The sequence below is a fragment of the Primulina eburnea genome, chromosome 6 (genome assembly GCF_022965805.1).
Source record: "Primulina eburnea isolate SZY01 chromosome 6, ASM2296580v1, whole genome shotgun sequence".
NCBI classification, from domain to species: domain Eukaryota; kingdom Viridiplantae; phylum Streptophyta; class Magnoliopsida; order Lamiales; family Gesneriaceae; genus Primulina; species Primulina eburnea.
Genome location: NC_133106.1, coordinates 37154302 through 37170386, shown reverse-complemented (window position 1 = coordinate 37170386; position 16085 = coordinate 37154302). Strand labels below are relative to the sequence as shown.

At 31.9% G+C, this 16085-nt stretch overlaps 1 protein-coding gene across 4 annotated transcripts; it reads right to left on the bottom strand.

The window, feature by feature from the left end:
- Positions 1-4497: 4497 nt before the first annotated feature.
- Positions 4498-15751, bottom strand: LOC140834974 (sister chromatid cohesion protein PDS5 homolog D-like). 4 transcript variants are annotated; one of them, XM_073200222.1, is made up of 14 exons: positions 15489-15751; positions 15253-15375; positions 14489-14692; positions 14195-14376; positions 13474-13600; positions 13209-13376; positions 7633-7906; positions 7436-7563; positions 7067-7143; positions 5870-5921; positions 5542-5622; positions 5378-5430; positions 5013-5084; positions 4498-4850 (listed from the first exon to the last, which is right to left on the bottom strand). In XM_073200222.1, the coding sequence occupies exons 1-14, from the start codon at positions 15624-15626 to the stop codon at positions 4841-4843; spliced, it is 1689 nt and encodes a 562-aa protein (XP_073056323.1). In that variant the 5' UTR covers positions 15627-15751; the 3' UTR covers positions 4498-4840. The 4 variants fall into 4 exon arrangements, with proteins under 4 accessions (XP_073056323.1, XP_073056322.1, XP_073056324.1 ...); XM_073200221.1 differs by having other exon boundaries at positions 7436-7906; XM_073200223.1 differs by having other exon boundaries at positions 7436-7906; positions 15640-15751.
- Positions 15752-16085: the final 334 nt, after the last annotated feature.

Below are 16085 nucleotides of genomic sequence, written 5' to 3'. Positions count from 1 at the left end.
TTTTCCAAATAGTAAAATTAGGAAAATTAAAGTGATATATAGAACCTCGATTTAGAGTTGCTTTTGACAATGAGTTTCATATAGCTACTAATTCGTTTTCGTCGTCGTTTTACGAAAATAATTTACTCAAATTGTTGTGGGTGAACTTTATTGTGAGTAATTATAAATCATTTTAAATCTTCAATTTTTTCCTCATGTGAGACAAATATATTACATAGACAATATTGCCGAGTAGGGTGAACTCAAGCTCCAGCGTCATATTACTCAAACTCGATCAAGTATTCAATTTCAAACTCGAGCTGGACTCGTGAAAATATTGAATCACTAGATCTCGTGCTCGAAAAACTCAAAAATGTTTATATCATAATTTTAGGATTTAAATTTTGATTCCATGTGAGCAAAAATACTATTAGATTATGTATCATTAAAAAAAATTAATATATAGTTATTCGAGTAGCTTGCGAACTACTCGAATAAAAACAAATCAAAGTTTGAACTTGACTCTATTGAAAAATCGATTTTTGATCTTGTCACTCACTAGTGCCTACCTAACTCACTGCACCCCCCTAGTGCAGATTATATTTCGGGGGACTTGATTTTCAATGGCGGCCGAGAACTAGCTAAAGAGTACATCATCTATTCTACATAATCAAAGAAGAAATTTGATGTTTTCAACTTTGTCGACTTAAATTCTTTGAAAGTTGCTATTATAAATTTGATTCATAAAGTACACCAAAGGATACTTTAAGATAATATCATGATCATATATCAAAATGTCTATATAAATTGATAAGATTGATGTGACAAATATGAATCATTAGATCAACTAGATATGGTTCTAAAAAAATAATGAAAATTTCGGAATTAATCTCCCATAATCACCTCCGGCCACCGAACACTATCCCTAATTAGGAAGACTAATTAAAAAATCTTCATAGGTTTAATTTATTTAAAGTGTAACGTCCATTCATTTGAAAAATTGTAACTTATGCTGATTTATAGCTCATCTGACATAAATCTATATATCTATAAAAGTGTGGATAAAAGACATTTACCATATAATCTTATTTGAATGCGCATTATTTTACATATGTTGATTTATTTATTATTTTAAAACTTATTTAAAAAGAAATTAATAGTCGTCAATGTTATTCTATGAAAAATCGATATATAGAATTTATTATCCATGATATAGAATTGTAAAAATGAAAAGTAAAACAATTCTTTAGGATGTTAAATTAAATATTATGATTTAAATTTTTTAATATCGATATTATTATTTCATTTGTTTTATTTTTATGAGTTAGTCACGTTGATTCTAAATTAACAATTATTTGTCTTCAATATGCTTCGTTTTTGTATATTATGATTTATACATTGATAAAATCCATAATTTGGTTGATTTTTAGGTTATTATACTTTATACGTGATGTTTGAATATATAATTTTTTTTTAAAAAAAATTTGTTTCAGTTCATTTTGTTCTATATATTATGTTCATTACAATCTATTATATAATATAAAATTAACTGCTTGAATTTAATCTGGGAAACAATTTTGAAAGTAAGTTATATAAGTTCTTATAAATAGTCTAATATGATAAGAAATTTAAATTAAGCTCAGATAAATAACATAATGATTCAAATTATTTTTTAGAAAAGCAATTTTTTTTAATTTTTGTAATATAATTAATATTACGTACAACGCACGTGCACCATGCTAGTTTTTTAAATTTAAGATGAGATCTTGGGTTATAGACTCGATTATAACAAATATCTTTCTTGATTATTTTGTTTAAAAAAATTGTAAGTTAATAAGGTGATTGTTCTACTCGTCTAAGAGAAGGGCATGCATGGTATTTTGCACAAGACTTACAATCAAAATGTTGAAAAAATAAATCAACATCTCTATCATGTTTGCCAATTAGTTCTGTTTTTTTAGTGCTTCACATGTTAAACCGTCAAAATTTGAACGTGGAATTGGTAAAGGGGTGAAGTCTTTTTCATTGAATATTACATGACTTGATCCCCTCGTGTGATGAATGATGAAGCGATACCCAAACAAACTAGTCGCAAATGATAAAACTAAAAATTAAGATATTCAATACTATAAAAATTATCTAACAAAAGACCTACTATTTTTAGAAATAAATTTATATAACAAAAAAAATATGTTTATAACTATATTGGATATGATCGAGATCCGATCATTGATCATGTTAAATTCGGTATCTGGATTTTGTTTTTCAGATCTACGTTATCATATATATATATACCTGTTAAAGTGTGGATAAAAGACATTGTTTTTCAATTGTGTAATGACAAAATTAACTTTCTATGTACACTTCAATGTAACTCCTATATTTATACTACATTTAAATGTTTTATCCTTTAATTTTCTCTCTACATTTTTTTTCAATGATTTTATTGTAATTTTGTAATTATATTATTAGTGCAATTTCTAATTAAATAATAAATTATATTACCACAAAAAGATATATGAAAAATTTATAACTATATGTGCAAGAGTAGAATAACTAACATATTTTATTGGTTTTTTAACAAATAATTGAAATTAAATAGTTTAATTTGATTTTAAAAGATAGTACGATTTCAAAAAAAAATATGAAAAAAATCATCTATAACGAATATTTATGTTATAGGTATAATTATTTTTTAAATTATATAACTAAAAAATTACATGTATTGCATATAAAATCAATCATCAATCAAAACTTTGAATATGTAATTAATGAAAAGAGATTTAATGAGTAATAAAAAAACTATAAGTTATTTTCTAATGTAAAAACAATATATGATATAATTGTTATAATAAATATAATTATAATGATAATTGATTAGCATTTGTCAAAGTATCAGAATTTTTATATATGATATTTAATATCTTTATTTAATTATTTTGAAAACAAACTAATTAATTCAATAGATACAAAAATAACATTTTTTATAAAAGTTTGTTTCTTTTTGTTATATTTCAAATTTTAATGGTGAAAATCATACCAATAATTTAAAATCTATATTTAATAAGTATTATATGAGTTTATTTGATATTTACCATATAATCATATTTGAATCTGCATTTCTTTACATATGTTGATTTATTTATTATTTTAAAACTTATTTAACAAGAAATTAATAGTCATCGATGTTAGTCTACGAAAGATCGATATATAGAATTTATTATCTATGATATAGAATTGTAAAAATAAAAAGTAAAAAAATTATTTAGGAGGTTAAATTAAATTATGAATTATATTTTACTATCAATATTACTATTTCATTTGTTTTTATGAGTTAGTCACAATAATTTTAAATTTATAATTATTTATCTTTAGTATGATTCGTTTTTGTAGATTATGATTTATACATAGATAAAATCCATAATTTGGTTGATTTCTAAGTTATTATGTTTTATACGTGGTGTTTGAATATATATATATTTTAGAAATTTGTTTCGGTTCATATATATATTATGTTCATTAAAATTTATTATATAACATAAAATCAACTGCTTGAATTTTAATTTGAGGAACAATTTTGAAAATAAGTTATATAAGTTATTATAAATCGTCTAATATGATAAGAAATTAAGCTCAATAATAAAGTGATTCAAATTGTTTTTTTAGAAAATCAATTTTTTTAATTTGTATAATATAATTGATATTACGTACAACGCACGTGCAAACATCGTGTTTCCACGTGCAAGCATCGTGTTTGCACGTGCAAACACGATGCTTGCACGTGCGTTGCACGTAATATCAATTATATTATAAATATTAAAAAAATTGATTTCACGTGCAAACACGATGCTTGCACGTGCGTTGCACGTAATATCAATTATATTATAAATATTAAAAAAATTGATTTCACGTGCAAACACGATGCTTGCACGTGAATCGTGTGCAAACACGATGCTTGCACGTGTGTTGCACGTAATATCAATTATATTATAAAAATTAAAAAAATTGATTTCACGTGCAAACACGATGCTTGCACGTGCATCGTGCTAGTATAATAAAATATCTGATGCACATCCATCAAGTATTTATATCCAAGTATCTGGCACAATACAAAGTTACCCAGATTGATGGATTATTGTTGATTGTTGAATATGAGTAAATAATGCACGCAAAGGGATGGATCGACTTTAATGAGCCTTTGCATTCAAAACGTTGAAGAAACGGCAGCCGAAATATGAATATGAGCGTGTTCACATCGACGTCGGTGCCGAACATCTTGAATCATTTTTCTACACTTGCACGTGCTTGCCATTAAATTGGCGTCGAAATTCGACCCAGTTATTCAATTCTCGAGATGGGAAACATCTACTAATGCTGCCAAGTTGTATTTTTCAGTGTTTAAAAGAACAATGAGAACAAAAATAAATTCATGGCCCAGCTACGGTTTCATAAAACACCGTGATTTTTCTTAGACAAGCAACTCGATAAATATCTGAGAGCCACATGCGAAGGAAGCAATTAAGTCATCAAAACATCCTCGACATTGTTTTTTCAAAGTAATGTAGTCTGTAGCAAGAAAACATCGCACGATAGTATCTCGAGATAAAACAGCAGGCGAGTATAATTCATTCTTGAAACGGTGAATTAATGTAAATAAGTTGTATCCCAATAACAAAAACGGAGATTTAATCTTTGTCCACATCCAAGGTGGTGCCATCACTGGGTTGCATTTCGGTTACAAGAGTTTGTCTTTTCGTCATTCTTTTTAGCACTGTTCATCTCAGACATTTCAGCATCCGGTTCATCTTTAACACCAACAACAGGAACTGAAACCTCTCCAGAATCGATGCCGCAACCCTTTTCAGCTTTTGCTCTGAAACCATAAAAAAGTTCACCGTAAAACTTAGTGAACATCATATTGGAAGGCATGCAGTGCATTACTTCATTATAAAACATTTACAAAATTACAAATGTGCACACTCATTACTCAATCAACAAATTGAGGTTTCTTGAAACGAGAAAGGACGACATACCATCCAGATGCTGAGGAAGCTTTCTGTTTCTTGGATGGACCTAACTTAGAGTTTCCTTTCTTTTTCTTGGACCTGTTCCAGTTCATGAAAAATTTCCTTTCAAACACCGTGACTTATTGACATGATTGTAGCTTGATTACAGAGATCAGAATATAAAATGTATTAATAAGAATATGACGAGTTTATTCATCCTTTTTTCAGTTGACTTTCACGAGAATTCAGAAAATTTAAAAAATCTGAAGAATGCAGAATTGTATGAGCATAAATCTCATCAATAAAAGATGTTAAACATAGTTTAACTGCAACTTCAAAGAATCAACGGAGGAATGATAATTCTACTCACTATTTTTAAAAAAAAAACTTACACGACAGGTTTTTTGGCAGGAGCAGGAGGATTGGTGTCATGTTTCATGGAGTCCTGTTTTATATGACATATGCACGGAGAAAGGTAAGCCAAACAGGCATGTACAATAACAATCGATTAAAATAAAAGAATGATAATGGGTCCATAAATAACAGCGAGTCTAACTTGAATTTCGTGGTCATCTAACGGTTCCCAAGTTTCTTCGTCCATGAACAAAATTTCCACATCACCATCATCATATACGACCTGTAAGAAAACAGCTGACTAATCTGAAGGAGAAAATGTAGCAATAAACTTGCAGAAACTAAGAAAGCTACCGGCATCTGTGCAATAGTGAGTATTACTACTGGACATTAGGAAGAAGTCTGTTAAAACAAAGTTAACTTCTTCATAGGCCCAGGAAAAGGTCGTCGCTTATAATTCCCACTCAAAAGCAAAACACCCTTGTGAAAAAAAAATTAAAAGAACTAGAAGAAAGGAAGTATTCAATCACCTTGTGCTTCTTTGCTGCATGATCAAAAGATACAATAGTGCCTGGGTAATACCTGCATAAACAGATCCTTAAATACGAGCATAGAGTTGCATAATTTGTAATATAGGCTCAAAATTAGTTGTTTATTTTGGCCACATCTCACTTGCCTAACACACTTTCTGAGTTCGAAATAGGAGACACAGACAATACTAGAAGAAATCAAGTTGTTAACGAGAAAGTGGAGGTTTAAAATTTATCGAGGCAGAACCGCCCCCACCAGTTTATGATCTATTTTTTCTTGCACCTCATTTGTATACTTTTCACGAGAAGATACATTCAACATACCAAGACACGTTCCCCTTTCGCATCCGTCACTACTCTATTTAAGGAGTGATAGAAGTAATACATTAAGAGTTATACTGAAGTTCATTTCCACATGCATCAGAACTTTAATCACCAAACATAAACTAAAATAACACTCAAGAGTTTTTACCAACATCCATAACATTAGGCTGATTACTCATGGCACTATATCATTTTTAGCTAATGGAAAGCATGTACAGAAATAAAATACATTGGAACCCAGAAAATGAACCCAACATATAATAAACATAATAAACACCAATCATGGTGTTGGAAAACATCATCATTTTCCTTTTGTAAATAATAAGAGGATAGATGAACTTGAAATATTTAGAGAAAAGAGCAGACGGTTCCAGTGCAGAAGAAACTATTATTTTGTTTGAACTCATAAAAGCAATCCTCATCTTTAATTTTTCTCAAAGAAACTGTTGAAGTTGCACACAATTGCATTGATTGATTGAATCTTGATTATGTATATAGGCCACGCCATTAATGAAATCTATAGGATTAAGAACTAGAACTTCCTACTTCTTACTTCCTACTTCCTACTTCCTACTTCCTAATACATTATTATGACATTGTAAACGCATGAAGCCATGCATACAATGGAATTGCGTCGCTAAGAGATAAATGTAAGTAAAGACAAATTCAAAACATTATTGCCATCAAACAATGGCCAAAGTAGCAAACTTTTTTTGAAGTGAGAAAAACACAACAAACATGTTCTTTCATTCTTTGATCCATCCAAATCAATTAGATATGTCGTTAAGTACACAAGAAAATTGTTGAACACACACAAAGAAAATGTTGTCAAGAATAATTATAGAAAAAAAGACATTAATATTTAGTGCTTACTCGCTGTCATCCGGCCACCAAACCTTTATCCTTAAATCAATCAAATCCTCCTCGGAACCAAGATGCGACCTTGATCTCTAAATCAATTTTCCAGAAGTGTGGAAGCAAGATAATATATAAACAAAGTCACAGCTGAGAAATATATAATCTATTCCACAGCAATATTACTGTAGAGATATTAAGAACCATTCTAAAATTAAATTAAATATTAAAGGTAATTCTTTTTTTTCTTGCTCTCCTTCTTTGGAGCTATTTCTCCTTTGAACAGCTTTTGCAGTTTGAGAAAGAGAAGCTGCTACTCATATGAAAATTAAAGAACTTACAGGTGCAGGATTCATCAAATATCAATAGCAGATAGAATTCAATTACCTTTTTTGCATCACTTGATTCATGTTTCTTGAGAATAATCTCATTTTTAATTTGTTCATTCCCATGTTGATCAAGATATGGTGATTCATCTTTTCCTTCTGAATTGATCTTAGTATCGGTTTGTTCATTCCCATGTTGATCAAGATATGGTGATTCATCTTTTCCATCTGAATTGATCTTAGTATCGGTTTGTTCATCTATCTTCTTTGTGATGGTACTAGATCCAGCACCCCTCTTACCAGTCTTCTTTTGGATGTTAGAACCTTTTTTCATACCCTCCGTTTTCAGCACTTTCTGTCTTGATGAAGTCTCGAGATCAGTCCGCTGATTTATCATGTCCTCTTTCTCCTTTTTCGCGACCCCGCTACCAGCACTCTTCGTGTGTGGATTGAAATCTTCCGGTTCATAAATAGAAAGTTCACCTGACTTGGACGTTAAGTCAGTTGAACTTGAACCAACTTCTTTTGCCATCTTACCCACATAAGAAAAATATAAAAAATGAATCTTAATTTGAGATGATAAAAGCAGGAAAAACAATAGCAGAATTTTTGGAAGTGGTAAGAACCAGAAAGAATGAACTTTGAACCATTAAGCCTGGTATGAAAAGATTTTGCTAAAATTGATCAGAAAATTGTGAAGCATTAAAATTTAATGAAGAAAAATATTGAGCAATATGAAATCACCAGGTTTACGAGGAGCATTTATCCGGTAATCTCATTGTTTAAATAATAATATTATTGAAGGGAAATAATATTGTCGAGTTTGATAGAATCAAATTATTTGCCTAACTATATCTTTCCTTATTGATTTAAATTGAGTATGATAATATTATGTGATTTTGCCTTTCTTAAGATAATGAGATAATTGTGCAAATATATTTAATCATATTGTTGACTTACTGAGATATTATATTTATGTTAATGATTTGATGAGATATAATATAAATGGTTAAATAGAGTTTATTTCTAATAAAACTCTTATATTTCCTTGTTTAATAGGTTTCCTTATGTGATAAGACTCTCATCTATAAAAAAGAAGACCAAGGACATTGTAGGGCTGGCCGTTTTTCTACTCAACATAATGCACGCACTTTGCACGATCTGAATCTTAGAGAAAAACACTGTCAACGTTACTGCTGTCTTGAAGACTGCCGATAGCAAGTGTTGCCATGGATGTTGGAAACATCTTCAGACAACGTTCCTAACGAAGATTGAGCAGACACTAGGCACTCTTGGACTTTGCGACAGCAATGGAAAGAGATTTTCTGCTTAGGAAGCAACTAATTGAGTATTTTCTAAAGCTAAGACGAAGAACATGAAATACAAATTCGATGGGTAGATCGACTTCAGTGAATTATCTTATAGATGACTTCTGGTATTGTAATGTGATTCGGATCTCCTTCAGTCCTAGTTTGTGATTACAAACCCCCTCATCAAGAAAGAGGGAAGGCTATGTCCCACAGCATGTCATTAGCTGGTCTATTTATGAATATGGTGCGACAATGTATCAAGATCTCAATCTAAGCATATTTATTTGGGCTCAGCACTTCAACATACAAGACTTCAAATTTGGCTTTTGTTTCAATAAAGTCTTTCCTATTCCATTGTATTTGAGGCAGCAGGACCCCACAAGATACAGCTCTATTTGTTACCTTCGACGATGAGTGAATATATCATCCTAGTATTTTTTCGAAAGCATTAATAAATGCATCTATCAAGAAGAAATTCTCACCCCCTATTAATGTTTTCCATAAATAGGATTTAAAATAATTGTTATTCACGTGGAATGAACGGTCCCTTTAAGTGGTTTCACATCTAAAATTGGGCCAGACAGCGTATACCATTGCCGTGCCTTTATTTTGAGATGCGTTGAGTGTTCCGACAATGGTACTTCATTTTATAAGACTAAATTTGCACATCTATGATATTTAATTCAATGCCGTAAGATGAAAAAAGGTTAAATTTTATTTGGAACTTGGTTGATCTCAATGTATACTCACAATTTAAGGGACCTAATTCTTTCATCCATGCAAGTTGCTAAATAAGTGTTTGATAAAACCTTTAACCCTACATAATCTTTTTCCCTAGGTTCAAAACTTTATAGGACTCGGCTGATCTACAATGTTTGGACTAGGACCAGACCTGAGTCGAGGCTCAAGAGGTGCTCGACTTAGGCTCAATTTTGAGGGGAAATAAATTTCTATAAGTCGAGGTCAATAAATACTTATATCCAATTAACTATATCACAAGAAGTATTAATTGAATCGACTATATCATCGCTTAAGAAACAAATAGTATAATATCTTAATTATGCAAACTTAGTTAATATTTTGCTGTGAAATCATCAAGATGAATACTATTTTAATAGCTATTTAGAATAGTTTAGCTTTACTATTTGTTTATATCATTATATTGTAAATATTTTGATATTATATATTATTGTGTTTTACGTTTGTGTCTATACTCCATAAATTTAGTTCTAATTTTTTTTAATAATCATAGAAATTTTGAATGCATCCTATTGTTTGAGATACCTAACTTTTGAACTTCGATTCGAGCCAAAAAAATCTTAGGCACAAGCCTGTTCCGGACAAAACTGATCTATATTGCACAAACATGAATACAAACATAAATGTTCTTTTTTAAAAAAAAAAAATCTTTTGCTTTTAAAAAAAGCCTTTGACAAATAAAAACTTCTAAAATAGTCCCACCATATCTGATACATATAGTGTTGCACTAGATATGGTATCCTCATCTTCTCCATTGGATTAATTTTCGGATACTAACATATTTAGGCAGTTGGTGTTATCCTGCAGTCGTATCTGGCATTGAATTACCCCGTAGACATAGGCAATTGTTATGAGCATGCGTACATCATAATTAAGGGTATAAACGAACCAAATCGAGCAGAATTTGATGAAAATTTTAAGGCTCGAGTTCGATTGAAGCTCGAAAAATTTAAATTTTTTGTTCAAGTTCAGTTTGAATCAAGGCTGGGGTTCACGTTCGACTCGAAAAATTCGAACATCTTCGAGAGCTATTCCAACTATTATTCGAAAATAAATAATAGAAAGACTAGAAATCTATTTATTTAATATATATTTGTGTTGTACTAATAAAATAACAAGCCTTGCAAACTATCAAGCAATATAATTTGGTTTCGCGCTCGGCTTGAAAAAGGTTCGATCATGTTCGAATTTAATAAATTCGAATACAAATCAAATATTTTTGAGTCGCCGAGTCGGTTTGTTCACACCCCTAATCATAATCAATGATACTCCAAGAGCTAGGGTACAACGAGCATAAACATTATCTGGCCATCTATAAATTATAGGTTTTATTTCTTATTATCTACGAAGATAATGAAACAAATCTCGAATTTATGATTAACACACATGCTTAACATTCTTTAGTAAAAATTAAGTCTCACTAGTTATGGAGGAAAGAAATAAGGTCAACGAGCTATGTTGCATGGATACGGGTACGGGTATCGTATGGAATACGATAGGGATACGGCAATACGGAAAATTCTGAAAATATAAGACACGATACGGCTAGGATATGACAATTATTAAAATATATATAAATATTATATATATATATATATATATATAAATTTAGTATTAGAAATTGTAAAGATATACGAATTTATATAAATATATTGTACAAATATATATATACATATTTATGTAAATATATACAATGTACACCTTCATAGGATTATTTAAAAAGAAAGGGTAAAAAAAATCATTTTTTTGCGAAACGTATATAAAAACATGTCCCCGTCGTATCCATGACGTATCCTAGCCGTGTCCATGGCTTATCCGACTGGTCAAACATGGAAAAATTCAACGACGCCGATTTTGCCGCATCCGACACACGTACGCGTGTCGTCCGTGTCCGATATTTAAAAAAAATTAGGAGTGTTCGTGCTACATAGTCAACAAGTTAGGTAAACATTCTTTTGTCATACCATTTCCGATTTTGATGTCGTAGCCAGGGTAGAGCCAAATCATTCGTCAAAAAATGAAGACATGAGGCATATTAATTTACATTATCGAATCACACTTGGTCGTACACACACAAGGGATTAATAATAATCATTTATCCCGTTGTCCAAGCCATCACCACTTTGTGATCATTGAATCATAAGACATTTAAAAGTTAATGTCTATAACATGTTCCGTCAACTGCAAGTGATTTTATTATTTGATTCAAGCTAGAAGTGGGAGACTTTTCTAATATTGGTAAGCAACCATCTCATCCTTGGCTTAGTTCTGGAACCATTCCATATGAGCACAACGTCCAACACCTTTCTTTCATTAGTCCTGTTCTCTTTTCATTCCTTCCTTTCATGACGTGATCTAGGTAAAACTTGCCACTAATGATTGTTCATTGAGCACCATAAATTCATGTGTTCTTCATTCCATACAAAATTGTTATGTTAATACAAAGTTAAAGAACTGATATTTATGAGCACATGCCATTGTTATAAACATGAACTATAATGCATATCTACTTCATGGTTTATAGATTGTTAGAGACATGATAAAAAGGAAATGTGGGTGATTTATCTTATTATTGACCTACTAGTACTCTCGGGGTTGGATTTTGCAGATGAAAGCCTTTTTATGAACTTAACTACGTCCAGATACTTGCAAAATGGAAATAGAGGGAGCCAACACCCGCACCATCCGATGCGGTGATGAATTTGTAGCCTTGATCTCATGTGGCAGAAAAGGTAATTAGTTTTCCTTTATTGTTAGGAATGTTATGGTGTTAAGGCTTTGAAAAGAGAAAAGAAATATGTTTGCTAGATGCTAGCAACTAGGAGTTGTCGTGGAGGGGACAAAATTAAGATTTTCACAAGGACATTTTATCTTTAAAAAATCTTTAAGTCACATTAGTTTGGCAAAATGCATTTTCCATTTGTATTTCCTAGCATTCATTTTCTACTTTTTGATTTGTGTAGTATCTCTTCAATACTCTTATTTTGCACTAGTATTGCATCTTACCACACGTACGATCAGCATATATCACCGCTTTGAGGAAGCAAGGTGACTCCGTGATCAGAGGACCGGGTCATACTGGGAAAGTGGCATTTTTTATTTTGTGACAAACGTTGATTACTTTTTAACAAAGTCGCCTTAATATCCCTTACATGGGAAAATTTATTAAGCCTTAATTTCCCTCGGGAGTACAATCTTGTCAACTAGAAACTATACTTATCAATTTGATACGATGAACGGACTCTATCGTCGACCACTTTGGTCGGTAGGATTTCCGTCACTTGGTCGTTATAGGTCGACAAGGATGTCTCATGGGAGATTGAGCTGATGCCAAATATTTGCAAGTGGAGTAGGCCCATTGCATCTCAAAAGGTTAAGATCTTTCAAGGCTTCTTAGAATCTCAAAGACCAAGAAGATGTTTTCAATCTCCGTCGATGTACTTTGGCTGATAACAATTATTTATGAAATATATGACCAATAGATGTTCCAAATATTGTTCAGGACTTGATTAGAGCTTCTAATTTCATAAGCAAACGGCACATTAGGCTTTCAAAGAATAGCTGAGCCGGAGGCTAGTTATAGTCTATTTCATTGTCCACAAACACATGCTACTATATCATGCTGAATGATCCTCAGATTCTATAAGGTCAATCAAATATATGTCCTCCACCAGACGGAAATAACAAATATATATTCTCAATTAAAGCATAAGCAAACGAACAAAGCACGCCATTGAAGTCAGAATTGCTATTGTAGGAACAAACCATGTTTTTCTTAATAGGCTCTCCCTGGCAAAGAGAAGCAATTATGTCAGCATATTCAGCAACATCCAGGTTCTTTGCCCTCACTGTTTTCTTGAGAGGACGCTGGAGTTTGTCCGAGCAGTTTTTGAAGACAGTATTCCCCAACTCCCAGGACATAGGTGAAATATTCTGAACAAGGAAACAGTAAATTTTACAATTGGTGAAAAGGAATGAAAATAAATTTTGGGTATTATAATCACATTAAAATCAGGGATACCGTCACTACCTTATTATCCATTTTGACACTGTCCAAAAGCGGCATCAGAAGTTTAAATGAGATTTTGCGACTCTCTTGTATCACATGAGACATTATTGTTTCCATATGTCCAAAAGTGTCAGCAGGCTGGTTGGGCCTTCATAATCGTTTTGTTCAATAAGAAATACCAAGTAAAAATTGATGTCATAGCTAAGTCAATTAATCTTTAAACATACAGAAAATTTACAGAGCATTTAAAGAAAGTGAGCCACTCATTTGACTAAAATATGTAAACTTCAAGCATCCTCAAATATACTAGAGTTTATGGTGCCATTTGGTTGGGTTTTTGTTTCCCCTAAACTAGTTTCAACTCATAAGTAATGAAAATTTTATTCGCAGTATTTTACCATGTTTAGAATTTTGTTTGGTTTAAGATTTTGAAAAGCTGGTGCAATGTTGGACATAGAGACGATGTTGAATGAAAAAATTGGGAATATAACATAATTGTTTGAAGAAAATGGACATAAAAATAAGTTATTATGTAATGATTATTTGGGGAAATGATGTTGGGAAACTTCATTGTTGAAAAGTATCTCTGCCCCAATGTATTTGAGCGTATTCAAATACACATAGGAGGGTTCTTTTTTAAATAAATGTTTGACAAGAGTTATTTTGCTAACTACCTCGAAAAGTCAATTGGAGGTTAATTTATTAAATCTTTCCAATAAACTGGACCTTTCTACAGACTTACCTGATGGCACTGAAGAAAATTTGGAAAATCTCAACAATCAATTCATCGCTATCTACGTCCAGAAGGATTGCAGTTGATTTCAGTCTCGCGAAATTTTCAAGCATACGAAGAGCTCTAGAATAATTGCGACCAGATTCCGAGGACAAATGCTTCAATACAACGATGCATAATTTAGAGAGTTCCTGACACCATTAACAGAACCTACTAGGTAAGGATACATAAATAGTGTTTTTCTGAGGAGGGAATAATGAGATACAAGTGGATGACAGAGAATAAGTGGTCGTATTTACATACCTTCATGTCAGCATCATTATAAGTAAAATCAGGAGCGCTTATTCTTGTTAGCTCCATGAAACAACATGCGACAGAAATTTGGATATTAACATCGGCGTGACGCATGATTTCATCAGTGATCAACATCTGAGTCAATGGAACAAGTGCCACCTCTATAGCCCCGGGCGGCCGTTGATCCACCTTGGTTAAAATGCTCTCAGCTTTCTAAAAGAAAAATCAAATAACATCTTTATTCAACCATAACTATTATCAACCTAACAAGAGAGCCGAATTTAAATTTCGCAGAATTGTCCAATAATAATCATTCACGAAAAATCTACGGATTCCGCATGTAATTTACTCAGTGACGTCAAAAATTATTTACATCAAGACAGAGGAATGAAATAAAATAGCTGACCCTGTCAAACATGCATAGATTTGTACGAGGCTGTCCACTGACTCAAACCCTTCGGGTATCAGATGTGTTTTTCCCTAAAAGTTATAGACATCCAACAACAAAGATGTTGCAAAAAAGTAGAAATCATTTACATCAACAGTTGGAGTTCATAAGATTTTTATAACTCTCTTCAAGAAATAGGCATCCAATGCAGTTGGTCCCTGTTAAATGAATAAAAATGGAATCTTTGGACCCACTTACACAAATCAACACTCTGGGAAACACATAAATGACCAACGCAAAAGGCTCGTGAAATGTGGTGGATTAGACGGTGCAAGCTAAGGTACCCCACTGAAACGTAGAAATCTTCACATTGGAAACGCTTTACCTCAAGGAGCGTGAGTAGCTCATCGATGGAGGATGGTAACGCTTGGAGCTTCTTCCCAACACCCAGTATTTCCTTGGCAATCTTTTTCGCCGAAACACGAGAAGAAGCCATTTGCTTGTTCGCCTGTTTAATCGAGAAAATTATAATAAACAATAATCGAAAAAAAAGGAAGAAACTTGAGAATCAAAGAAAAATTCAAGAATTGCACCAAACAGCACCATCCCTCTAAAACCCACCTTAAAAACACTAACTGAAATGTGAAAACAAGCCTTAGACGAATTGATTTTGAAAAATGCAAACTCGATACAGCCAAAATGGTGATGATGTATAAAGGGGTTGAGTAAAACAGGGATCCTTTGCCAACTTTCTTGCATGCAAAGAATCTACCTGGATTTTGCCCCATTTAATGAATTTCAACAAATTTCAGGATTTGAAATCCGGGTAGTTGACGCAATTTTTTTCCTCTTTTTGGATGAATTTATGGAGATCAACGATGCAAAGCAAGCACACTGTAATCTACTGTCCACTTCTCTCAAAATCTTTAGTGAGAAGATTCCCTCGAAATGACGTAATTACCCCTGGGGTTTGGCAAAACTTGTCTCGAGAGATGTATCATAACCGTAAATTCGACCTAATTTTATTCTTAAATTTTTACAATTTTATATATTCCCTCCATATTTGAAATCTGATTCTCTTTTTTTTTTCTTCCCCTTTTTGAAAAGGTATTAAAATCTGATTCTGGAAGGTTGACCTTATACCAAAAATTTAACACATTTATAAAAGCAACCAGATTACAGATTTTCTTGAAAAGTGGAAAAAAAAATTACATCAAA